A 27,689-nucleotide genomic window follows, 5' to 3' on the forward strand; every position below is an offset into this window, starting at 1 on the left:
AGAACCTAGAAGGCCACAGTTTCCCCACCCCTGTTATATAGTATCCAAGTGTGGTATACTTTTCTTCACCTTTTCTTCAATTTCTCAAAGTCCCATCACTTATCATCTCTCATACCACACTGGATTTGTCCACAAAGTAATCCAGCACTAGACCCTGGGGAAATAGTCTCTTAAGTCCTCAAAGGCCCTTTCCCTCTCTCACGTTGAAGATACTGGAACACTGGAGATTCCAGCCCGTTATAACCCAGGGCTGTGATATTTGGAATGAGCTGCCATGATGTTGTAATGGAAATTTAGCACCTATTCTACACATCATAAATCCCAAGGGTTTAGTTGCAGTTTGACTTAACCATAAAGTGAAGCTAAAGAAGGTATGTGAGAAAAATTGAGTCAATCAGATCTATAAACTCTTCTATACCCAAATGTAAGACCTTTCCTTACATTTGGGGAAAAGTCTTCAACAGTTTGCTAGTGTTGACAGATATTGCTGCTTTGCAAAGCCCTGGGAGATAAAACTGGATCTCAGGATGATTTACAATCTCTTGTGCCTGACAGATTGAGCTTGGAAATGAAAACTCCCAAAAACTCTCGTGTTCTTTTAAGAATACAAAATGCTTCATTTCCTCTTTCTCATCAGGATTTTCACATTATTTCCATTCTCAAGCAAGCTTTCTTTTAGACCCCAGGATAAAAGGAAACAGTGCTGCTAAAACAAAACGAAACAAACAAACAAAACCCTATAAGGGCTGTTTTTTAAGCCGTAGGAATCTCCAAGATATTATCAAGGGAAACCCAGAAAACTATGAGTTCACGTGAAATATTTGAGGAAGATGAAGCTCCCAGGATTCTTCTTCTTCTTTTTGTCACTCTGATATTGCCATTTAAGAAGTCTTGACATTATCCTTCTCTGCTGAGTAGACTCTTATTTATTTGTTTGTTTATGTATTTATTTGTTCATTCATTCATTCATTCATTCATTCATTCATTCATTCATTCATTCGTTTTCAAACTGGGTCTCCCTCCTCAGAGGTCTGAAACCTCTATGACTCTTCATGGAAGCTTTGACCTGCTGTTTCCTATCAGAGTCAGTCTGGCCCCTCTTTAGGCAGTCAGGTGTCCCCCTCCCCAGGTCACCCTTCCTGAGGGCTCACCACACTGGTGTGGGACTTAGTACAGACACCCAATTGGCTTAGCCCTTTCTAGCTCAGAACTACTGAGCTCAATTGATCCACTAGCCTAAGCCTCCCCAGTAGCAGGGATCATGGGACAGCCTGAGGAGGCTCTGAGAGTTTTATATAGGGCCCAATGATACTGGGTCAGAGACCCAGGATGGTAGGTCAGAGAGGGAGCCTATCAGCAGCCCATCAGCGATACTTGTTCAGGCATAAGCTACCCAAGATTCAGGGATAGCACTTGTTTGGGGCACTTTTCTTAGGCAAAGAAAAAAAAAAGGATCAGAGAACAATTGCTTTGGAAACTGTCTCTCAGGCTAGCATCATGAAAATTTCCGTGGCCTGGTTTGTGGAAGCCATCTGCCTCTTCCTTGCTCTTTATGATATGGTCCTCACTCCCTGGCCACACGTGTCCCATTTACTCCCTGCCAACAACTCAGCCTTCTCTAGAATAGTCAGGCCTAGCACTCATAGAATTCTAGACTTTCCTCTGAAGAGTCTCAGACAATATATAAGGTCCCAGATGGAGAAGGAAATAATTCAGGCAGTGATGATGAGGTCTCCGAGAGTTTGTGATTCTAGAACTTTGTCATGGTACTCTTCATTTTGCTATAGTGGGAAGCTAGTCATATATGTATGCATGGCTTATCACTGGGGTAAGGAGGGTGTACAGGGAATCATAATTATTTTAAGGTATTTAAATGTTTATTGGTTGCCATCATAGGGGATAGTATTTTTTATTTATCAAGCTTAAGAAAATAAAACTTACATGAACTTAACTTTTTAAAAATTACTAACTATGCTTAAAAATACAAACCTAAAAAATGAGATATAAAACACAAGTTTTTTGACCTTTTTTGAGCCTTTAGGGTATGCCTGGACTTGCACTATGTGCACATATCTGAGGAGCTGGCACTGGGCTAACATTCATATAAAAGGCATTAGGGGTGGCTAATGAGTTTTTAAGATGAAGCCTTTTCATTTCTCAGTTTTTTCAAAAGGCCCAAAGAAATTAATAGGTATGATAGATAGATCTAGGCAAGTCACTTAACTCTGTTTGCCTTAATTTCCTCATCTGTAAAATGAGGTCGAAAAGGAAATGGCAAACTACTCCAATATCTCTGCCAAGAAAACCTAAATGGGATCATGAAGAGTCAGACACAACTGAAAAATGACTGAACAAAAAAATGGATAGGTCTCGCTCATTTTTAAGCCCTCAACCTTTTTCTGTTGTGTACATGGATTCAAAAACATCTTAAAACCAGCCTCTAGGTAAAGATCATAAAAATCCTATTTTATTCACATTTATCTTCGTCACTTCATCCTAGGCTGGCAGACACAGAACAGAATGTCACCCCAATGGGGCAGCTAGGTAGCGCAGTGAATAAAGCACTGGCCCGGGAGTCAGGAGGACCTGAGTTCAAATTTGGTCTCAGACCAGACACTTGACACTTACTAGCTGTGTGACCCTGGGCAAGTCACTTAACCCCAATTGCCTCACCAAAAAAAAACCCCAAAAAACAAAGAATATCACCCCAAGTTAGAAGCTGTCTGGTTTCCCTTCCTTTCTCTGATCTTTTTTCACAGTGGGAGCTTGAATGGATAGGATAACCTCTCTGGTTTTCACTTTCCTTTACTGAAATGAGAGAAATGTTTATCATCATCCCCTTGCTTCATTGGGATAATCTGAGGGTTTAACTAATTTGTAAAGTGGGGGCTGTATTTAAATGGCAACCATAGTTATAAATGTATAATTACAGGCACAAATGATTAGGGTTCTAACCCCAGATAAAACTTTTAGTGTAGATTTATTGTCAGAGGACCTGGATTCAAATCCCAATTCTTGCTATTTCTATTAATATGGGTGAGTCACTTAACCTCTGGGCCTTAGTTTCATCTGTAAAATGAGAAGATTGGACGAGATAGCCAATCAGGTCTTCCAGCTCTGAATCTACGATCCTATGAGCCTCAATTGCTTAGCTTAAGGCAGGAAGTTCCATTAAGAGAATCAGATAACCCCTTGAATCCACAGGGAAGCAAAGGCTGTGATGGGAAAAGATGCTTTACAGATGTTTCCAGAAACGGTCAATCAGGCATCTCACAAATACCCAAGAACCCATAGTCAAAATTTCACATGTTTTTTTCCTTTTATCATCATGGTGGGGAGAGGGGTGGAGAAGAGGAGTAGATAGGGAGAGAAAATTGAGAGGGGGAAAGAGAGAGAGAAAAGGATGGAAAGAGAGAGGAGGGAGGGAGAGAGATAGAGAGGAGAGAGACAGAGATGGGGTGGGGAGGGTGGGAAGAAGAGATTCATTTTCTTGCTTCTGCCCCTGGGTCAGACAGTAGCACTTGGGAGGAGACTGATGGTACGTTACCCTAGGATTGAGTCAGCACATTGCTGACTACAACCAGGTCCATTGAGAGGAAATGTTCGGTGACTAACCCCACCACTGTTCTGGATCTTACTGTAATCAAAAGGATGTTGTGTGGGGAGAAAAGCAGAAAAGAAAACACGGAGGTGGCTCTCTGATTCTGCATAATATGGGGAAGTTAGTGAGGCGGTAGCCAAATCCTGGGCTTTGACAAACAGGGAGGGCAAGAACCCTAGAAGAGGCAGGAGCCTCCATTGTCTGATTGTCTTGACTCTACCCTGCTTTTTTCCAACAGAGGGGGCCACAGCCAGTGAATACAAAGCTTTGATGACTGAGCTTAAGATCCTGACCCATATTGGACACCATCTGAATGTGGTGAACCTGCTGGGGGCCTGTACCAAGCATGGAGGTAAATAGAGGGAGATGAGTCATCTGCTATAACCAGGAATTTGAATTTCTCCTTTCTCATTTAATAGGAGGATAAATCACTCTACAGATCAGGACCACTACGGCAACCTTAAGGGAAAGATGCTTCTATTCTTGCCTATTAGGAAGCAGGTGTTTCTGTCCCAGGGTCATCTGTAGTGAGGTTAAGCAGAACAAAATAAGATGAGCTGCTATTTAGGGAAGTGATATGTAATCAAGGACAAGACACTGGACTTGAAGTCAGAGGTTCTGCATTTGAATTCTGACTCTGCCTTTTATTTGTTGTATGACTTTAAACAAGGCACTCAGATTCCCTGAGCCTCAGTTCCCTCATCTGTAAAAAAGAGGATAATTACTTGCATCTCATGCGCTTTATTGTGATGGTCAAATGAGACAATAAACATGAAATTGCTTCAGAAGCTGTAAGGCACTAGATGGATATAAGCTAGTATTAGGCAGTCTGCCGGATCAAACACACAGGGTCTGAGGCATATAGAGGTTTAGTTCATTTTCAAGGTGAATCTACAAGGAGGTGTCTGGGGACTCAAGATGAAGCCTTGGTTGCCTAGGAAGCTGTACTTCCTCAGGTGACTGGCGAGATTGCTCCTCCTGGGCTGCTGCCACACCTCTTCTCTACCCTCTCACTCTCCCCCAGCCCCCTCATCTTATTGCTGGGCTGAAAGATGAAAAGAGGCATTTATATTACTATATTAGTGCCTTTGGCCCATGACGTAACAGAGAGGATATTTCCCAGCTTTGAAAAGGAGCTTCTAACCCAGACTCCAGTAAACATGTGGGAAAGTCGTCCTGATGCTCCAATTCCCATTTCCTCATCCACTGAATCCATGACAGCCTCCACCTACTATCTCTCCGTGTCCTAGCTGTGTTCTCCATGTACTCTACGAAGGCAGGGAGATCAAATCATGGGTGTGACTTGAGATTACCCACATCTGAAGGTACATGAGAGGCCACTTTCCTCTTCAAGGCTAGCTCTTCCACTTGTCAAACCATAGGCAAGACCGTGAATAGTGAAAACACAAGCTGGGGAGAGCTGTTAGAAATGCTTGCAAAGCTTTGCCAAAGCCCACTATTACTCATTTGAGTGTATTTTTAAATACCCCTACTGGTTAAAATGTGATTGAATCTGGGACTATTTTTAACCACATCTACAATGAGGTTCTTAACCTGTGGTCCATGACCTTGTTTTTAAAAAATATTTTGATAACTGCAATTTAATATAATTAGCTTCCTTTATAATCCTGTGTATTGTATTTTATGTATTAAAACATTCAGAAAAGGGGGTCCATAGGCTTCACTAGACTACCATGGGGGTCCAAAGCACAAAAAAAAAAGGTTAAAACTTCTACTTTGCATGAATGAGTACATCTATGGGGCTTCCCAGATGCAGCCAGAACCAAAAAGGTCTAATGAGTGAGGCTGGTCAGTTGAAGACCACTGAAATGTTGAAATGAGAAATTCAGAGTTTCTTTTCCTTTTTTCTCTCTTTCTCTTCTTCTTTTTTTTTAATGGTCTCATATCTGTTTTCTTTTTAAACTTAAATTGAGGTCACCCTGTCCATGGCCCTCCTAGTTTCAGAGGCCTTCTGGGGCATTTCCCATTACATTGCTAAAGATGGTTTGGCTTGAAACTCATCAAGTCTGTCATTTGGATGCTTGACTCTAAGATGCTGCAAATATCTTTTTTTTTTTGGTGGCAGGTCCTCTCATGGTGATAGTTGAATACTGCAAATATGGAAATTTATCCAACTATCTCAAGAGCAAAAGAGATTTCTTCTTTCTCAACAAGGTAAGTAAATAAATAACCTAATTTTGTCTGAGGATATATTTAAGGTGGGTGTCTTTTTTAAGTCATCGTCGAGCTGATCTACTTCAGGAGTATTAGTCTAGAGAATAAGAACATTCAAAAGGAGAAACACATAAACTTCCCATTATTGGGAAGAGTCGAAACTCAATCTCAACCTTAAAGCCCCTTCATATTCCAATCCTTCCTAATTTGTTGTAATCCAGTCACCTCCTTTATGAGAATAATCCTATTACAATTAATTCCATAACATCTGGGAATTGAGATGCGAATCATTCTAATCTTTTTCTATTAACATAATTTAAATCATCTTAATATTAGAAATGTGTGATAATATACAACACTTCCTTCTTGAGTAAAGATAACAAGCATAACTGTTTTCATTTTCAAATGGAAACAAGTAATGTTTAGGTTGGCTAGGTCACTCACCCAGTCAATGACAGTTATAAACTCACTCCTAGACCAGCTTTACCCAGTAGGTCCTACCTGTTATTATAATAGGTTTGCATTACCAGGACCTCAAGGAAATTGAACAGAGCCTTAGAAATCAGACAATGGGGAAGAAAGAATTCAGCAAAACATTGTCAACACAACCCATCATACTAATGCTGTGCTTTTTTAGTCTAGCAATAGAAAGCCTCAATATCTCTCTAATAGTATTAAGTATATTTGCTCACATGCTGATGGGACCAATTAAACTGAAAGATTTGGTGGGTTCACCTCATTACTACTAATCTATATTGTTTACAAAATGTCATAAGCTCAGTATTGCCCCTCTCTTGTTATTTTTGTAAGTTTGTGCACACCAAATGAATCAAGCCCACCTAATCCTTTGCTGAGAAGATTCTGTCATTACCCACTGTACATCAAGCTATTGACAGGGTAAAAGTTCTAATCTGGCAATATGTGTGGTGGGCTGAAGGGTGGGAATGGGAATTGGGATGGGTAATACAGTTTTCTCCAACTTATAAAGCCATTTTCTTAGTGGATCTGGTAGAAGAATATAGAAACAGGCATTAGTCAGGGAGTGGGCAAGTGAGGTGTGGCACCATTGGGACCCTTAGGATCAAACAATGTCTCACTCCCATCCAAGCAGTACATGTTCTCTCCAGCCATGAAAATTTGGACTGGCTTTAGGAAGGACTAAGCCAAGAGAACACTCTAGAGACTGGGGCAGGATGGAACTTTCGGATTCGTGCGTCCTTTGTTTTGGAGGTTCTGTTTCCTTCATCAGCTATATTTAATGATTGGCCTCCCCATGTGACTTGGTGGAGCTGAGTATATTTGTGGAAAACCTGTGGTTGTATTTCATGAGCTAAAACCTGAAGGCATGAAAACACAGAGTGACAGGAAAGCATCACCAAAGGATTAGCCTCAGTCAATCTGCAAGAACCAGTTACTGTCCAGGCGCTGTGCTGGACGCTGGAGATACAAAGGCAAAATCAAGACAACCCCTGCTAGAATGGGTTTGTTTTTCATGCAGGTGAATTCCCCAGACTCACAGAATATTATTTTTTAATCAGTCGTTAAAGCTCAGTAACTTGTCTCATTTAGACAGGTAGCCTATTCTGTGACCTGATTCTCTTTAGTCACGAGAATTCATGTTTAATATCTAGTGTCAGATAGAGTATCACAGCGTCCAGAGGAGTTGAGGTGTATGGATATGAGGAATGTTCCCCAAGTCTCACACCCTAATGTGTGATTTTTATCAGAGGGTTACAGGCTCCGATCGAGAGCAGAGAGAGTTTCAGCAAAATGGACTTTGAAAATAACTGCTTGGGAGTTTTTCTACCACATGCTGTTTTCTTGACTCTCTTATCCTTTCTTTCCTGGGGAGGAGCCTGTGAAAGATCTCTCTCTGACTGAACAAAAGCCAACTCAAACTTTACTTTATGTAAAGGGAGGAAAGTCTTCATTCTTCTCTCTGGCTGACCCAGAACACTAGAGAGTCCTCTGGTCTGGACCCTCCAGGATTGCAGTGTGTATGCTCAGGACTGGTTTTCTCTTTTCCATGTACAGCCTTAGAAGGTGGTATTTATTCTTCCAGTTGACCGGCAGCCCTATCAAGGTCGGGCCTGCTCTCCTGTCCAGCACAGTTATCACCTCTGATGCCTTTTCCCTGTGTCCTCTCCCTGTTCCCACTGTGCCCTCTGGTGGAGGAAACAACCCACTTCTTGGAATGAAAAGACTCAGAATTCAAGATCAAAAGGCAAAAGATTCTGAAGTCTAAACCTGACTCTGTCTTGGCTTTGCTGCTGGAAATAGGCCATTACTGAAACTTTCAGCACCTGAGTTCCTACTTCTATAGACCACAGTTCTATCTAGATGTGTTATATTTGCAAAGCCCTATGGAAACAATAAGTGCTAATATCATCAATTACTAGATTAATGACTAAAACCAATCAACAAGCATTTATTAAGTGCTTATTATGTGCCAGACACTATATTAAGCACTTGAGATACAAAGAAGGAAAAACAGCTCCTTCTGATGGGAGGAGACATCATTTCCTTTGGTTTTCTATGAGTACTTGCAGTCAGTTTATCCTTTTTAATGGATTATAAAATCATCAAATGTTGCACCCAAAAGGGCTTTAAACACCATCCAATCCAATCCCCTCATTTTCATAAAGGAAGATAGTGAAACCCAGAAGAATTAAGCCATTAAAGATCGCGGGACTGAGAGCTAAAGGGACAAAAAGGATCGTAGTGGCAGACGCTCAGTCAAGTATGAAAAGCATTTATCGCATTAGAAATCAATGCAATCATTAATGTCCTGCGAAGGTGAGTTGAGTTTTGCTTGAAAAGAGGCAGCAGGGTGGAACTGACCTTGAGTATAAATACCTGGGGCCTACTATCAGTGAGCACCGTGAAATAGCTATGGGACTAAGCAACATGCTTCAACATCTTAGGTCCCCATTCTCATCAGTAAAATGAGACGCTTGGCCTGGATGATCTCTGTGGTCCTTCCTTGCTTTAAAAGACATCATAAAAAATCATGATCATTTCAATTTCCAGGGGGAAAAAGAGAGGATTCAATCACTAAAAGGTCTGGCCCAGTGATACTTCTACTAGGCCTAGGCCAAAGAGATCAAAGAAAGAGAAAAATGGCCCATATGGACAAAAAATATTTATAATAGCTCTTTTTGTGGTGGCAAAGAAATGAAGGGGTGCCCATCCTTTGGAGAATTGCTGGTATGTAATTAGAATAGCATATTATTGTGCCATAAGTAATTACAAAAAGTGTGGGTTCAAGAGAACTGAGGAAAATTTGCATGAACTGATTGTGGAGTGAATAGAAGCAGAAGATCAAATTGTACAATAACATTGTAAAGACAGACAGCTTCAAAAGACTTAAGAATTCTGATCAATGCAATGACTAACCCTGATTCCAGAGGACTCATGATGAAACATGCTACCCACCTCCTGACAGAGAAGTGATGGACTCAGGGTGCAGAATGACACATATATTTTTGGACATGGTTAATTTGGGAATCTTTTTTGCTTGTCTGTGCATATTTATTAAAAAGTTTTGGGTTTTGTTTTGTTTTTGTTTTTCATTTCAATGGGGGAGAGAAGGGAGAAAAAGAAATTAATTGAATTGAATTGAATTGTTAATTGAAAAATAAAATAAGAGTCAAAAGGAAATAATTTTAAAGAGGTTTCACCACCCATTACCCATGCATCATTGCATTCCATGGTGATTAATAGCTAAAGTTTCAGGTGCAGTAAAGATGAATATTCCATCATGAGTGCATTATTCCCCACCATTCCTTTTACCTGCCTAGAAACACAATCAAGCCAAGATTAGCATGTATTGCCCTGGAGGAGTTCCTTAGGTGGTTTTGCCCACTGCCTCCCTCTCATTGCCAGAGCATTAGCACTTTCCTGGGGTGACATGGTCTTGAGGGCAGCCAGGAGTCTGTTTAGCTGTCTGATTTCTCATTCCATCCTGGTACTTACATTCAGCAATCTCACCCTCTCCCTTTCTCTGGGTGTCCTTCAAGGATGCAGCCTTACAGACTGAGCCCAAGAAAGAAAAGGAGTCTGAGCTGGAGCAAGGCAAGAAGCAAAGACTGGATAGTGTCACCAGCAGTGAGAGCTTTGCAAGCTCCGGATTTCAGGAAGATAAAAGTCTGAGTGATGTTGAAGAGGAAGAGGAGGGTAGGTATTAATTCCTTCCTGTTCCTACAGTCTGCGATATTTTTACAACAACTGTGCATCTATGAATTTTTTTTTCTAATTTATCACCCTAATAAACATCCGTGGGAGACTCATAGGGTAATGTCCGGAGGAGATAAGATTTGAATAAAGATTATTTGCAAGGTTACTAATTCTGACAGGGAAAACGTGCAATTGTCTAGCCTAGGGCCTCTTTGGGAATCATCCCTCTGTGTGTGTCAGGGTAAAACTAGAAGGAGACATGGAAATATCTCGGATACACATGTTGAAACCAAATGCTCTCAAAAGTGAATTCAGATCAGCTGGCTGGTTTCTCTTATGTTTTGCTAACGCTGTTCTAATAAGCTGAGATTTGATGGGATAACAAGGGCCATCATAAACAAGTTCTGAGTCTAATGTTTTCCAGATTCTGATGATTTCTACAAGCAGCCCATCACCATGGAAGATCTCATTTCGTACAGTTTTCAAGTGGCCAGAGGCATGGAGTTCTTATCTTCTAGAAAGGTCAGCCTCACTTGTTGCTATTTTCCTTCTTTACCAAATACAGACACCCTACAACCATTCCCACACACATCCCTATAGGAATACATTCACTGATGAGGTAATGTGTACATTTTTGGTTTTGTTTTTCTATAGATAGGCACACACAGATATAGCCAATTCTGTAGTATGTTCATATGAGATGAATGATATTTATATACACATAGACTTCCATACTTTAGAGACCCATGATTTTGGCAATGTAGGTACCCTCCTTGCCAATGTACCTTATAGTCCTTCTATGGTTGAGTTTAAAAAAATAAAGTCTTTATGAATGGCTGTGGCTAAAAAATTCGCCACTATGTAGCTAGCCTAGTAATGAACCTGTCTAAACTGGGGCAGGCTGGTTGTTGAATGACCCACACCTAGGCAAGTCCATCACTAGGCAAGAAGCCTTTCCACCTCTGTACAGAAAGTGCCCCCTACTGGCGTAACCTTCACCTGTATGCGATGGTACAGCACTAGAGAAAGACATCAGTGGAAAATAATGTCTTCCACTGTATTACTTATGTTCATTCATAAACCCATGGCAATATTCACATAGACGTAAGTGTGCTCATTTGCATTGGCTTATAGATGAAGCATGAAACATTGCAAAAATACTTGGCTCAGGGGCAGGTAGGTGGTGCAGTGGATACAGCACCAGCCCTGGATTCAGGACGACCCGAATTCAAATCCGGCCTCAGACACATAACACTTAGTAGCTGTGTGACCCTGGGCAAGTCATTTAACCTCATTGCCCAGCCAAAAAAAAACAACAAAAAAAAACTTGGCTCATTCTTGTCTAGTTGGAGCCTGAAATTTGGGGAACCTGAAAGTGATACACATGGGATTTTATTTAAAAGAAAGGCTTTTAGTACCAGAGAGAGCTGGTAATTGTCCTAGGTCACTAAGTGGCACAGCAGATATCGAGTGCTGAACCTGGAGTCAGGAAGACCTGAGTTCAAATCCAGCCCCACACACTTACTAGCTGTGTGACTCTGGGCAAGTCACTTAACCTTGTTTGCCTCAGTTTCCTTATCTGTAAAATGAGCTGAAGAAGGAAATGGCAAACCATTCCAGTATCTTTGCCAAGAAAACCCCAATTGGGGTCACAAAGATTCAGATACGACCAAAAAAATTACTAAACAGAAAACAAACCCTAGGCAAATCCCTTAACCACTATAAACCTTCATTTCCTCACCTGTAAAATGGGCGTAATAATAGCAATTACCTCACAGACAGTGCTATTGTGAGGACCAAATTATACACACATATATATATTATTTCTAGATATAAATATTTACACATATAGTATATAAGTATTTATACATACAATGTATACATATATACATTATTTATATTTGTAATTGTATATATATATGTATTGCTTTGTGAATCTTAACACAGTATATAAGTGCCAGCTATTATTCTCCACATAGCTCCCATAATAACCCTTTGACCAGCTTAGTGAGTATCACCACCACCTTCCCAGCCCAGTAGTGACTTTCCATATTCCTACAAGGATCTTCCATGAATTTATCATTATAATTTATATATAATCAGATAAGAATCTGACTAATCATCTGATAAAAGGCTGTGAGAAAGACTTGTAGGACTTTGGTTGTAAATGACATTAACCAAGATTATCTCTAGAACAAAGCAGAGACCCTGGCCAACCTCAGGACAGAGTTTGACTTTTTGGCCTTCGGAGACCTCTATTTGTAGAGATCTTTGTGTTTATAGTAACTCGGTGTACGCTTACAGTGGCTTCCTTCACAACATGTGAAATGGAGACTTCAGATTTTTTTTTTTAATGACACTAAGAACTCTCAGGAAATTTGTGGGAAATGCATTTTGATTGTGCAACTGTTTTATTATAGTGCATTCACCGAGATCTGGCAGCCCGAAACATCCTTTTATCTGAAAACAATGTAGTGAAGATTTGTGACTTTGGCCTCGCTAGAGATATTTACAAGAATCCTGATTATGTCAGAAAAGGAGATGTAAGTCAGTGTCATGTTTATTTGACTCATTCATTTACAGTGATGATTTTCAACTACTAATCAGACCTTTCATAAACAGTTACACCCCCCACCCCCCCCAAGCTGAGGTCCCTGAAATTGTTATATGATTTTGGCAAAGATGAAATGCACTGTGTACTTGGGAAACTCTGATCTTCTTTAACTTGGGGTTCAAAAAGGCTGGCTGTCTTACAGATCTCTCTCATACTGATACCTATCCCTGGGACAGATTTGCTTGGCATCCCTATACCCAGTGGTTTTGGTGAGTTCTCCCAAGATGTTCTCAGTGGCCATAAAGATTATACCTATGATCCCTTTATACTCCACCCCATGGGAGTTGTTTACCTCAGCTCCAAAGAACACTCTGGACTCATTCCCTCAAACTCAAATGATTCATTCAGCAGGTTTTTAAGTTTCAGGAAAGGGTGGGGGAAGACATAATTCCTTTTACATCAGGGAGAAAAATGGTTGCCACCCCGCTTCTCTGCCTACCTTTCCACCATTTCCCTTGTTCCTCCCTAAGACAGCTTATCTATTCCACCTAGGCAAACCACATTTTCCTACACTGTTTTCTAAACTCCCTCTGTCTATGTATATATACATATATAAATTAGTGAACACTATTTGGCCATTTATTCTTTGTTTCATAAGCAAAACAATCCAGACTAGGGCTCCTGTCTCTATATGTTTGCTTATTTTCTGGCTCTCGATGTTTCTTTTAAAATATATTATTATTGTTATTATTTTTCAATGAACAAAACCTACCTTTTCCCCTTCCCACATCTAACCCCCACTGAAAAAAAGAAATAAAAACAAAACTCTTGTAATAGATAGAAATATTCTCTCCTTCTCTTCTTCTTTCTCTTATTGTCCTGTCTGTCCCTCTGTCTATCGTTCTACTATCTCATCCTCTCTCTTTGTTTTCTACGATGCCCGTTCGTAGAATCCTTCAAAGGAAATGAAAACCAGCATACTGACCTAATAGTCAGGTCACTTCTTAAATTAGACTCAGTCTCCTTTTCAATACTTTCCCTCTTGAGCTTTTTCACTCCTTACAATGCCCAGTCTCCTCTGTCTAGCTCTTACTTATTGCTTTTTTTTATACCTTTCCCTATTCCCAGACCTAAATTTTGGTTCCCGTCCCTTTTCTCTGCATAGTACCCCATACACAAAAGGTATTTAATAAATACCTTGTTGGATTGATTGAATTGTTGGATTGAAAAATTCAAGAGCACACTCTGAAAAATCCCTAATTTCTGAGTTCCCTCAGCCCAAATTCAAGTCATTCTCTTCTAAACACCAAGTATTCCTATTGTCCAAGTTTTTTTTTTGAGACAGTAATTTCTCATTGAATCATAGGGTTAGAATGAGCCTCTAAATGTCCTCAAAGTCATTCCCATGCCCTCGGATAACACTGTACTTAAACCATGTTAATGGGTATCCATCCACGTATCTATTTTAAGATGCCATAGTCTTCTAAGTGGTGTGGCATTTATAAGACAGCTTAACTAGTCCCTAAAATGGCAAGTAGCTCGATTCCTAATCATAAGGTGAACAAATGAATACTCTGTTTAAATATACGTTGTTTCAATATGTGTCTACTAAAAGTTTCTTTCTCCTTTTTCTAGACCCGGCTTCCACTTAAATGGATGGCTCCTGAGTCCATTTTTGACAAAATCTATAGCACAAAGAGTGATGTGTGGTCTTATGGGGTGCTGCTATGGGAAATATTCTCCTTAGGTAAGTTTGAAATGGCAAGGAAATAACAGACACCTCAAATGTCTGTAACCTCCTTTCAGTTGTTCACATGCAGACCTGCAAAGTAATAGCCAAGTATTTATGAATTGATGCCTACATGGATCTCAATCTGTTTAAGATCTTAAGTACCTCACATACGATGAACCTGAATCCACTGTATGAACTGGTAATAAGTATGTACGTGGCAAGGCTGGCTGACCCAAAGCAACACTATGGAGGGTTATCTTCAAGCCTGAGGCACACAGGTCAGTGAAGATGAAGGTATTATTGAGAGTAGGAGGTGCTTCTGATACCGTCCAGCATCTACCACCCACCTAGAGGCAAGTGTCATGGCTGAACAGAAAGAGCATGGAGGTGGAGTAAAAAGATGGGGGTTTTGAGTCTTACTTCTGCTATTTTCCCCAAGCTATTTAACCTTGGGCAAATTCCTTTACCTCTCTGGGCTTCCATTTCCTCATTTACGAAATAAGGAGCTTGGATTCAGTGATAATAAATGGATTTGTCTTATTTATGCTTAGCAATAAAGAATGCAGATTTTGTTTCTTTTACTGCCTGCAGACCTTCTGTGAGAAGGGTAGTCTGATAAAGGACTGAGTGCCTGGTAAATGTTTTCAGAGCTGTATATATGTATACACACATACACACTACATATATAAGCACATGCATAAGTGGATAGAAATACACACACATGTCAGTGTTCAGTAGCCAACTCAGATTCAGTCCAAAATTCTTTTGGGCTTTGCCAAGAGTTTGCTTTTCACAGCAAATAAAAGCCTCCTAGTAATATCTCTCATTTCCCGTTAACATGTGAAAATCATTCCCCTGCTTTCGATGACAGGCACCTGCTCCTTGCACTCTTTGAAAGTTGCTAGCCAGCCCTACTGGCCCTGGTGCCAGCAATGCACTACTCCCAGCTGCTTCCTCCTTACACTAATCAGTCGAAAGTCCAGACAAACAGATGCTAAGGCAGACGGGGATGAGCTTGAACTGAGGAGTCCAATGGAAATCGTTGCCAAAAGGTGTGCCAGTGTTGTGGGGGCAGCCTGCAGCCATGGATACTGAGAAGACAAAGCTAGACAGTGGATCCCACTCAGCATAAAGTATATGCCAGCAGGCAGGTCTGGCCCTGGGCAAAATGGTGCCCTTTCTGCCCTCTTTCTTGACTCCCTTTCTGCCCTCTTTCTCTTCAGTCCGCTTTGGAGATGCCTGTGTTCTCATGGTACTTCTCTCCCAGTTGTGCCCCTCTCCTCTGACACACCCATACACACAACCCTCTCCTGGTCATTGCACCTAGACAGTGTCCCAAGCTTCCTCTCCATCCTGACAAAACACTCAATCCTCTAGTGCTAGAAATTCAACTAATTATTAATTAATATGAATGCCTGGCACTTCACACACACACACACACACACACACACACACACACATACCATTTGCATTTTAAAACAGTGGTTTGGTAAATCAAAAATAATGAGCCTCTAATGATAGAATTCCATGAGCAATCATAGCTGGAAGAAACCTTAAAGGTCATCTAGTTTAACTTCCTCATTTTACACAGGAAGAAACCAAGGAGGAGAGAAGTTAAGTGACTCTCTGAAGGTTAGACAATTAGTAAACAGCAGAGTCGGGGGTGATGGGCAGCTAGATGGCTCAGTGGATAGAGCACTAGGCTTGGAATCAGGAAGACTCATCTTCCTGGGTTTAAATCTGGTCTCAGATACTTATTAGCTGTGTGACCCTGGGCAAGTCACTTAACCCTCTTGCCCCAGTTACTCATCTGTAAAATGAGCTGGAGAAGGAAATGGCAAACCACTCCAGTATCTTTAACAAGAAAACTTCAAATGGGGTCACAAAGAATCAGACACAACTAAACAACATCAACTGGAATTGAACTCACCCCTTAGCACAGTGCCTAACACATAGTTGGCACTTAACTAATGCTAATTGACTGACTAGCTAAATTAAATTGATTCAGAATCCATCATATCGTACTACCGCTGCCCATGCACCAAGAAACAAATGAAACAACTATCTGTGTTTTACTGACAAATATTTATTTTGAGACGATGGCCTCATTTATCGAGGAATAGTGTACACACCTTATATTGAGCTCCAACCTGTTCCCACCAAAGGGCAAACGATTCTTCTTTCTTCTCAGACTCATGAATTTTGTAAATCGCATCTCTCTTTTAAAAAAAAAAAGGAAAGAAAAACTAAATTGTTTCCTCCCAGTTCCCATGACATGACTTCTCTGTCCTAATTTCCTGTCTTTAGGTGCTTCTCCATACCCAGGAGTGCAAATCGACGAAGACTTCTGCAGTCGTCTGAAGGAAGGCACAAGGATGAGAGCTCCAGAATATGCTACTTCGGAAATGTGAGGAGACACTTTGCTCATATCAGTGTTGGAGGGCTATTAATTTTATATCTGAATTGATATATTCAAATCCCTGCAGCCCAGTAAGGATATGGGAAGTGCTTGGTTTTTAGCATCCAACTTAATTGTGGGCTCTAAGTTCCATCTCCATCCTCCACCCCCTGCCAAATCAGGGATTATGACTTTTCAGATAGCTAAGATGCATTTCCATCAATCCATTCCAACCCTTCCACTTGGTTGACCGTGTTACAGGACTTGAGAGTTCACTTGGGTGAGGGGATGTGAGCTAGGACTAAGAAACCAACCAAAGACAGCTGAGTCACTGAGGGATGAGGTCGAAGACCGTGGCCTTCTGGGAATGATGCTTTGATCAAAATGAATAAACAAACCCACAGTGTTAGCTCCCCAGCCCCACTAAAGACAGAACAAGGCACAATGGACTTAGGATACAAATGGAGTAGAAAGGATTTAGGTTCGAGAAAAAGAAGTTGCTGCACATGTAACTAGCTAACAAGGAGAGTTGCGCAATGTCCTTTGAGGTTATCTTCACAAGGTAGTGCAGTCAGTCACACCCTACACTCTGAGCCAGAAGACCTGGGTTCAGGTCCCATTCTGTCACTAACTGCCAGAGTGATCAGAACAAGCTACCTTCCTGAGAGCATTTAACTGCTTTCAGTTTATTTATCTATGAAATCAGAGCGATAATACTCCCTAAATCTCAATTCCAAAAACGACAAAATTCGGGAGTAGGAAAGGACTTCAGTGACCGTCTAATCCAGCCAACAAATGAAAGAACTCCTGCTATGCCATCCTCACAAGCCGTTGCCCGGTCTCAGCTGAAGACCTCCAAAGAAGGGTAATCCGCCACCCTCAAGGCAGCCTGTTTCACTTGGAGATGGCTCTACTTATGAGGAAGTTTTTTTTCTCAACATTGAACCTAAATGTACTTCCTCCCCACTGCCATCTCTTGCTCCTGGTTCTCTACCCTCTGGGCCCAAACAGAACAAGTTTCATCCCTCCCTCCTTTTTATACCTGGGCCTGGCTATAATATTGCCCTCTCCCTCCGCGCCTGCTTTTCTCCAGGCCACACATGCCCAGTTCTTTCACCCTATCTTCATACATCATAAATTCCAGGCCCTTCACTAACCAGGCTGCCTTCCTCTGGATTCTCTCCAGATTTTCAGCGTCCTTAAACCATAGAATCTAGAACTGAATCCAATTCTACCACCTTCCTGTTCCTGGAAGAGTGCCCTTCTTAATGCATCCTAAGATTACATTAGCTTTTCTGGCTCTGACCTCAAGCTGCCTAACCATATTGAGCTTGCAGTCCACCAGAACCTCCAGAACCTTTTTAGAACAACCACTGTCAGAACATCAACCCATAACTGTCCCATCCGATTTTGAGGGCTGATTTTTTTGTGCCCAAGTGTATGACTTTACATTTTTTCCTATTGAATTTCTTCCTATTAGATTTAGCCCACTGCTCTAGCCCAAGGGTCAATCAGAATAAACAATTAAGCACCTATGTGCCAGGCCTATGACACAAGGGGTGTCAAACTCATATAGAAAGAGAGCCACTAAACCATACATAAAGATCTTGGCAGTCAAGTACTGATTTAGAAAACCACAAATTAGCATTATCTCTGTTCTATTGTATTTGTATTATTTTGTTAAATATTTCCCATTTATATTTAATTAAATTCAAGCCACACTGGGAAGTTTTGAGGGTCATATTCCCTCTTCCTCCGGTTTGACACTTCTGCTCTAGCCTGTCCAGACTCTTTGGGGGCTAAAAATGAGATATTATGTATAAAGCACTATACAGAAGTGTTAACTTCAACTTAAGAGTAGGATTGATGACGACCTTTGTTGGACATTTCAGTGTGATGCTGGCTGAACTACATGCTTTTTTCATGCTGTGTGGCTATACGATCCTAGGAACAGCAAGGTCAACTCCCATGGGCAAGCCCTGTTGTGGCTTCGGAGAGTTGCATGCTTCTTCCAGATATTCCATCACCCTGTCAAAACTTGTTTTTTGCTGCTTGAGGCCAAGGCAAGAATGTGATGACACTTGCAGAAACATTGACCTGGACCTCCCTGCAGTACCACTTTTCCTGAGCTGGCTGTTAGCTCTTCCCTGTCCATGCCTCCCTGTCCTCCTCACTACACAATGGGGTGCCCTTCAAATGTTTCCCTGATGGCCTCTGGGGAGGAGGCAGAAGGACTGATGGAGAAGAGGACAAGGTCAATGTCTCTCTCCTTCATCATCTCCTTGCAACAAGGCTGGTTCAGCCCTAGGACAGGGAGCCAGACAGGGAGAGAAAGGAACATGGCCCTGAAAAAGCCACAGCAATGAAAACAGATTGAGAGTAGGAAGGAAAAGAAAGGATTTGTTTTGTCAGCAGCCTAGATTGGCCTCATTATGAAAGGAGGCTGGGAACATAAGGATTCCAAGGATTGGTGATAAAGTGAAAAATAAATCCAGGAGGCCTGGGTGGGTCTTTTTGTTAAGGGAGTGTTCATTTTCATTTTTTTATTTCAATAAATATTTATTAAGTGCAAAGACAGCCGTGTCACAGACACTGCTCTCTGAGAGCTTTCAGCTCAGCCCCAGGGATTGTGAGGTCTTTTAAGATGCCAAGTATTTTCCAACCACCTTGTTCCTGGTATTGGGTGAAGAAAGTATCACACACTTTGGGATCTTGTGGTCCATGGGGGCTGTTGCAAGGGCCAATGTGCATTTGATTCCTGAATCCATCCCCTGGACAACTGCCTGAGGATTCTTACTAATGCATTTAATTCCTTTGCTAAAAAACCTTTAATAGCCCCCTATTGCCTCCCAAATGAAGTATAAATTATCTATCCTGGCTTTAACCTTCCTGTTCAGCCTGATCTTATACAACTCTTTTTGGCATCTCCAAGTTCCCACTGAGCTAGATTATGCTCCATTCCCTGTTTTTGCCGTTTTTACCTCCCCACTCCATGGTTTTGCTTATTGCAGTCACCCATGCCCAGACTTTTCTCCCCCTTCTTTCCCTATATCTGTCTTCTGCTCCCTTCTTTCAAAGCCCAACTCAGGTATCCCTTCCTCCTTAAATATTTCTTTGATTCCCCCTTAGGAAAGTAACCTCTCATCACCCTTTGCTTAGCCTTCTCTTTCACACATCTCCTTCCCCCTCTCCCTTGTATCATTTTAAAAAGACCAAGGTCTCCCACTGCATCCTGCTCCAGTCATCCTGATCGATGTCTGGCCACTGGACCCAGATGGCTTTGGAGGAGAAAGTGAGGCTAGTGACCTTGCACAGCCCTCCTTCACTCAAACCCAATTCAATTGCAAGTCATGTTGTCATCTCCCTGATGTCATAGTCTTCTTTGAGAATGAAAGACAAACCACAACCACAACCCTTATATCATAATAATTTGTACACCTGTCCTTCCCATGCCCTCCCAACCAATTCATTTGGAAGCTCCTTCAGACTAAAATCTGTTATTTCTCTCTAGGTATCTCAAGACCTAGCACATGATGCCTTTCACACATTAAACACTGTTTGTTGGATAGAATCAATAGAACCCCACAGAAGAAAGACTTCTTTGAGAGTTTACACATGCCTCACATCACAAAAGGATTTTCTTTCTCCTTTTACATTAATATGAAACCAGCTAGAGTAGGTCTCTATTACCAGGACCAGCTCCATTGACAAGTTATACAAAAGATTAAGAATTATTTCTTTGTGCAAAGACAATGATCCCAAATCTACAGATTCTGGTCTGCAAAGGCACTGAGGTTATGTTGGGAGAGAGGAATAAGGTACAGAACATATGAAATTTAAAATACTTTACTTTTAAATTACTTTCACTTTCAAATCAAATACTGCCCAGTCAATCACTTATTCTTTGACAATCATTTATTAAAGGTACCCAAACATCCCCTCAAGAGGCCCATGAAGAAGAGGGAAAGGACACTGTCCTCTAGAGACCAATTTATTTTAAAATCAATGAAGCTTAAGGAGTCTTGCTGGGAAACTTTTGCTTAGAGGTGCAGAATTTAGCCTTTGTCAATGCTTCAGGTCTTTTGGAGGGTGTTGAAGTGGTTTCCTCCTTGTCTAATGCAACCTTAGAAAGACCTGGGTGGGGAGCAGTTTCCCAGGACTGGGCCTCTCTGACCTGAACTGGACCTAGAATGATGTGTCCTGGAGTGCTAGGGCAGCTGCTTTGGAAAAGAAATGTGTTCCTCAGGCTCTGTACCCCTTGCCCTGGGTCCTGGCTTCATCTGTGAAGGACCATGGGGATGGTGGTGACTAATGTCATTTCTTTACTTTTTTAAAGCTGTTTACTTAGTGACGTAAAACTTTATAAGGCAGAATCTCTGGTTCCTTGCCCAGAGTCTGTTTAATCAGATGGCTGTTCAATAAGTGAATAAGCAATGAATGTTTTGATTTTTTTGGTGTTTGCTGGGTTGAGTTGCATCTGAATTTCAGGCAAAGGAGTGACCAAGAATCAAAGAGAAAAAAAAAGCAATGAATTGTAGGTGGTCTGTTTCACTGGGTTCTCCAGAAAGAAACCCACTAGGATTCCGATGCCCACAGGCTTAAATCAAACCCAGTTTTTTCCAAAGAGCCCAAGGAAGAAAGGTCCTGGTGTGACCCTTCTGCTCCCACCTCAGGAGCACTTTTTCATTTCTACCTAGGAAAAAAATTGTTTGATTGCTTTATCTATATTTTATCTGTATATTTGGCTCACTCATTCTGACAGCTTCCAAAGTTTTAGTAAGCCACAGATCTAAGGTCCCCTTAATATTGTGATCAGCATCGTAGTGAGGGTGGAGTAGCTGAAGGTCAATACGAGAGCATCTGGCAGGGAAGGACCTTGGGGCCCAAGGAGTATCCTTCTCTCAAGTGCTGTAAAGCCTAGATAGCTGGCCTTGACTTTAGGAAGGTCTGGCTCAAGTTCCACTTCTGACTCATACTGACTCTGACCCTGGGAAAGTCACTAACCTCTCAATGCCCCAGGCAACTCTGTAAGACTGTGTTATGGACAGGTACCAGTGGGCACTGGTAGAAAGCAATCTTCATGATGAGTTCCCCTCTCCCACTGAAATCATAGGTCTAGTTTAAAAAAAATTATATGTATATACAGGGTGATCCTTTGGAACACTCCATATATAATTACACACACACACACACACACACACACACACACACACACACGGCCTGGAGTCAGAAAGACCTATATTCATATTTGACTTCAGACACTTACCAGGGCAAGACCCTTTCCCTCTGTCTGCCTAGTTTCTTCAACTGTAAAATGGAGATCTTAATAGCACTTATCTCCCAGAGTTGTTCTAAAAATAAAATGAGATAATAATTGTAAAGCACTTAGCACAGTGGCTGATGTATGATAGGCACTATATAAATACTAGCTAATATTATTATTTTTGTTATTAAAATCACTTTTGAAATGTAATGTCTATCTGATTGTATAGACTGGGTATATGAGAGCTGTACTCATAATGTTGCCTTAGACTCCTAATTCCTAGAGGATAAGTCCTGCTATATGTACATAACCTGGAGGGTATAGGAGGTCAGTATTGCAAGAGTCAGGGGCACTGGAGGTGTCAGGGGAGAGGAGCCCTCTGCAGATGTTAGGGAGGCATCATGGCACCTGTATTGTAGCTCTAAGCATTTATCTCAGCTCCCTGTCTCACACAGGAGACAGGAGAATGTTTACTCTCCACTCAATGACAAGCAAAAAGTCAGAACTGAACAAGAAGCAAGAGTCAGCTCCCCAACTCTCCCCCCACCCCTGCTCAGCCAGTGGAAGGGAACCTGCCATTTATGGGTATCCTACTTTATATTTTTCAAAATGCTTCTGCGCAATTTGATACTGGTAGCAGCGGGACCTTACACAAGTCACTTAACTTTTTCAAATCTTACTTTTCCCTGAAACAAAGTGGGAATAATATCTGCACAACCCCATAGCACAGCATTGATCCGAGGAGCAAATGATATCTTGTGTGTGCAAAGGCTCGGGAAGCAGTAAAGGGCGTACAGTACTTTGGTGGATCTGTAATTTCATTGGTGTGGGCCAGGATTGGAGGCAGAACCCACCATGGGCTGTGGTTGGAAGGATTCCACAGTGCTGATTGAAGTTTTCCCAATTTGGAAAGTTTGGGGAAAAGAGGCCACAGCAAGGCCATTCTTGGGCAGGCAGTGGGTAAACACAATATGGAGCAAGCCAAGATAAGTAACCAGGGAGTCAAAAAGCCAGAGGCCAAGCAGGGCCTGAAGCCAAAGCAGAGTCCAAATCAGGAGGTTAGCAGGGTCCAAGGGAGCTAGCAAGAAGTGTAGTCAGCAGGTCAGGCTGTGGGAGATGGGCACAGAGGAAAACAGCAAAATGGCCAGCTGAAAGTTCTGTCCCTTTGCCACCCTCAGAGGTTCCACTGACGTGTGTGTGGCATCATGCCTGGCTGCGTAGGTTCCAGCTTCCTCTAAATTCCCTTCAGCTAAAGAGCTTCTGCTGTTTCCTCCTTGTTCTCCAGTGCAACAACTAACTCCAGCTGAGTATGGACATTGGGCCCTCTCTCCACACTGGGTATTCCTTCCACCGGTATAGATCACAACCCTTTCACATCTACACATCATGTACAATTCTTACTCATGCTTTTTCTTCCTTCCTTCCTCCCTCTCTTTTTCCCTTTCTTCTTCTTTCTCTTTTATAACTGAATCCACTGGTGCTGATGAGATCGCGAAGTGAAATAGGATTTGGTTTTTTTGAGGGACTATAGATCTCTTCCAGGAGTTTCAGCAATGTCTTAGGGTCTGACACAATCAACACAAAGACATTCATAAATAGAATCATCTGGAGAACCTCAACATTCACAGGAAACTACCACTCAACGTGGACTCTGCAGTGGATAAAGCTTCCATCTATTACCTTTAGCACGCTTCTGCCTCTTTTATTTCTCAGCTGATGTCAAATTCTTTTTTGTAATCAAAAGACAATAAGCACAATAGGATCTTCTATTCTGAACATATTTTATTTAGTTATCAAAAAGAAAAGCTGTACCCCATTTATGAAAGCCTGCTTGTTCCTTACTAATATTCTCATCTAGATTGCCCTCAAGTCTTTTATAGATAATGCTCATAAAGATTTTATATAGATGAAAGAGTAGGTAATTACTGATGTTCTATTGGTCACTTTTTTGATAAGAGCAAAGTCTGAGATTTTTTCCATGTTTTTGTTATCTTCCCTTCTTTTGAATCTCTTATAATTCAGTTTCTCAATGCCTTCACAATTGTCACCTCCAACATATGTATGTATTATGTATGTGTGTGATTTCTCTATATATGCTTATTCCAGGCTGACTGCTCTACCCATGTTTGTTCTATTCAGAGCAATTTCTATCTCCTCTATAAGCATCTCCAGGATTTTATGGTCCAACTGTGATAGGTTCTATTATCTTTAATAGAGAAGACAGTTTGCTGAAAGTTTTTTTTTTTTGTAAATCTTCATTTTTCTTCTATTTGTATCTGTTTTCATTCTTGAATGCCCTTTGAATCTAGAGTCATAAACATAAAATGGGAACTATCTTGTCCAACTTTACAGATGAGGAAACTGAGGTCAGAGAGGTTGTGACTTCCCTAATGTCACCAGATAGTAAATGTCAGAAATAGGAGTGGAACCCCGGTTCTCTAATCTCAGTCTTTCCACTGTACCACTTTACCTTGGGATGAGTTCACTTAGTTGGTGTCTTGCCAAGCTTTAACTAGTTTTACTCTCTACTGCTTCCCTCTGTTTTATGAACCAATTCTGCTCATGATCATCCATCATACTTCTTTGTAAGATATTACAGATATTTATGTTCTAACCAAGTGTTGCCTTTGGCAACCACTCTCCTTTTGGCAAGCAAGTCAAATATTTGCTGACTATGATGTATCTGGGTTCTTTTAAGTCTCTTTGTTGTGGCAAATAACTTATATTGGTTTAACTTTTGGATGAAATTATTATAGTCAGTGTTGATGTCATTTCAGTTGTTCATTTCCCATTTTTAAATTTTCAATAACTTGTTTAAATAATTCAGGTTAAACTTTTTAAACTACACACCACATCTTTTCCCCATCCTTTTTATCTTTTTTTATTATAAATTCTGATTTTAGCTCTGACAAGTTGGTTGATGGTCTGACTAGACAGACAGCTGACTCAGGGATAGCACCTACATCAATAAGTCTCTCCCTGTTTGCTAAAATGTGGTCAGTTTCATTCCTTATGATGTTATTTAGTGCTCACCATATCCAACACCTTCCAATTCATTTTTGAAGAAAATGTTCATGAATGATGAGGCTTCCATATAAACAAGTCTTTGACTTCTCTCATTTCTTCCTCCTGAACCATATTTTCCCATATATTTCTCCTTATCCTCACCTCTCTTCTTTGTATGAAAGTCATCAAGTATCAGAGTATATGCAGATTTGATATGGAGAATCTTAATAAGTTTTTCAAACAATTTCTCTACCACTTCATCCTCAGCAACATATATTAGTGTTATTACCATGACAATTTTTTTGCATATACTTATTAGTACTGCAATGTGATGATGAAATATCCGATGAAATAATGTTTCTTGTAGCCTTTGGACATATAACCTACTTTGCCAACTCCTTTCTTTGTCTCGGTTAAGAAATACCGATTAGCCATCCTTCCATTTTGTTGCACCTTCTTTCTTTCTTCTGGTTTCACTTATAGCAAGAATGTGAAGGTTGATATGATTCAGCGCCTCCAGCAACATGTCTGTTCATTAGTCATTGATCATGGAACTGACCTTTAAAGTGCTAATAGTTAAGCTGAAGTTTGTGGATGGTCTAAAAACTATGTGATTCTTAGTGCCTTCTGCCCCCTTTTCCACCTCTTTGCCACCATCACTTCAGGAGCAAAAGGGGGCTGCACAAGACTAAGTGTCATTTTAAATTTTTTCTTTGTTTCATTGGTTGCCACGGACAAAAAAAATTTCATTACTCAATAGCCAGCCTACTAATGATGTGCTTCTCCATGATTAGCTAAGTTGGTCCTGGGAAAACAGACTCAGTTTGGTACTGGTCCCATACTTGAAGCCTTTCCAGCATGTTGTGTGGTTGTGGTTGTGTGGTTTGTCCCTCGTTCTCAAAGGGGACCATGATATCAGGATGATGATGATATGACTTGCAATTGAATTGGACTTGAGTGAGGGAGGGTTGTGCAAAGTCACCAGCCTCACTTTCTCCTCCCTCTAGCATGGCAGAACCTGCAGTAGAAACAGTATTACTAGTTGTTAGTGTTCCAGGTCAATCCACAAAAGCTAATTTTAACTAATAGTATAGCTGGACCATAGCAATGATAGTAGTCCAGAGACCTCCCTATTCATCTGAAGTGCCCTTGAGCCTCCCCTCCAACTTTTTTGAGCCTCAAACTTCCCCCTAAAGAGGAGAGGAGGAGGAGGTGCGGTCAGGTAGACACTGCCATGGCAGTGTCAGGGCTCAGGCAGCCAGATAAAAAGACAGGGGTGGTTAGAAATGGAATTGAGTATGGACTAAGACGGCAGTTGCTTCTAGAGAAGCGAGGGATAAGAAGCAGCCAGACCTGTTTGGTACTACCTGTATAATCTCTATTTAAATTACTATATATTGTTTTGTTTGAACACTTTTAAGTTGTTCTAAGAGGAAAAAAAGAGTTTAGGACCCTTAACAGAAAAAAAGCAAATTTATATAAGTTATCTGTGTCAAATGCAGGCTATAAAATTTGAATGACACCTAAGTGAAGCAACTGAATAACCTTAAGTATCTGAAACAAATTCCAAGGGCCAGAAAAGTGGGTCACAAGGAAGAAAACCTACAATTTTCAAAAGGGCAGCTATACTGTCCTTTTGAAAAATAACAGGTCCAAAGCTAAAATTATTCTGTTTCTGACTTTGGAAAGAAAAAGAAACATATGGCTACTCAAAAGTACAGGCAAAGGCAGTCTAAGACTTTTTTGTAAGCAGCAGAAAGCAGTTACAGATAAGGTTTTATTTTTTGTTAGAAAAATTATATATTGGAGTAAAAGAAAAGTCTCATTTTAATTCCAAGTACTAGAGAGGTAAATAAAACCTCAACCTTTCAATGTCCAGAGTATCATATTTGGGAGGAAGTTTTCTTTTGAAAGCAAAATAGGAAAAAATCAAGGCTTGACAACAAAGGAATTGATAATAGTTGAAGGTTGAAAAGAAGGTATCTGATTTGTACCCATGTGTTTCTATTTCTTTAAATCTTGCTAAAATTGTGTATCACTTCCAAAAATATAAAGTAATTTGATAATAGTTCATTGTCATACATTTTTTCTTATAAACTTGGTTTATGAAATGGAAAGCTTTTGTTATGTGACATGACTGTCATGAGAATTTAATTCAATTCAACTTTCTAAATATTTATGAGGCCCCATTGTGAGGCAGAAAGGATAGTGGGCCTGAAATCAGGAGCCATCAGTTGGAGATCTAGCTCCTTCACTTACCTAGAGTCTCATTTACTGTTTATCTGAGGGCTCATCATGCATTATTTTACAGTAATTTGATAGAAAAAGCATGAATCCTATAATATGAAAAATTTGGGCCACACATCTGGTGACAGCTTGCTCAAATTTCAGTCAAAGTGCCTTCAAAGGAACAAATATCCTCTCACATACTAGCTTTGGGCAAATCCAAAAGGTGATGGAAATCACCACTTTCCCCAAAATACTGTAATGACAGTACTGAATCCTTATTGGTACAATGGCACCAGATAGATAATCTTCCAACCCACAAGAATATTAACTGAGGTCCATTTGTCTCCTTTTGTGTTTCATTTTAACAGCTATCAAATCATGTTGGATTGCTGGCATAAGGACCCTAAGGAAAGGCCAAAATTTTCTGAACTGGTGGAAAAACTAGGAGACTTGCTTCAAGCAAATGTGCAAAAGGTAGAGCCAAACCTGTATAAAATTACAAGGGATCAAATGCCTTTTCAAATTTATCTTTTTTTTTTTAAAGATCACCATAAT

The 27,689-nt window shown here is 40.7% G+C and overlaps 1 protein-coding gene across 1 annotated transcript in view; it reads left to right on the forward strand.

Moving 5' to 3' along the window:
* FLT1 (fms related tyrosine kinase 1) overlaps positions 1 to 27,689 on the forward strand; it is a 191,136-nt gene that overhangs the window by 152,669 nt on the left and 10,778 nt on the right. The window contains exons 19-26 of the mRNA XM_027877641.1: positions 3,840 to 3,953; positions 5,688 to 5,776; positions 9,796 to 9,952; positions 10,377 to 10,474; positions 12,373 to 12,495; positions 14,142 to 14,253; positions 16,546 to 16,645; positions 27,503 to 27,608. Coding sequence (XP_027733442.1) covers positions 3,840 to 3,953; positions 5,688 to 5,776; positions 9,796 to 9,952; positions 10,377 to 10,474; positions 12,373 to 12,495; positions 14,142 to 14,253; positions 16,546 to 16,645; positions 27,503 to 27,608 — 899 coding nt within the window. The remainder of the gene's footprint in view (positions 1 to 3,839; positions 3,954 to 5,687; positions 5,777 to 9,795; positions 9,953 to 10,376; positions 10,475 to 12,372; positions 12,496 to 14,141; positions 14,254 to 16,545; positions 16,646 to 27,502; positions 27,609 to 27,689) is intronic.

The sequence above is a fragment of the Vombatus ursinus genome, unplaced genomic scaffold (assembly GCF_900497805.2).
Source record: "Vombatus ursinus unplaced genomic scaffold, bare-nosed wombat genome assembly UNPS02014813.1, whole genome shotgun sequence".
NCBI lineage: Eukaryota > Metazoa > Chordata > Mammalia > Diprotodontia > Vombatidae > Vombatus > Vombatus ursinus.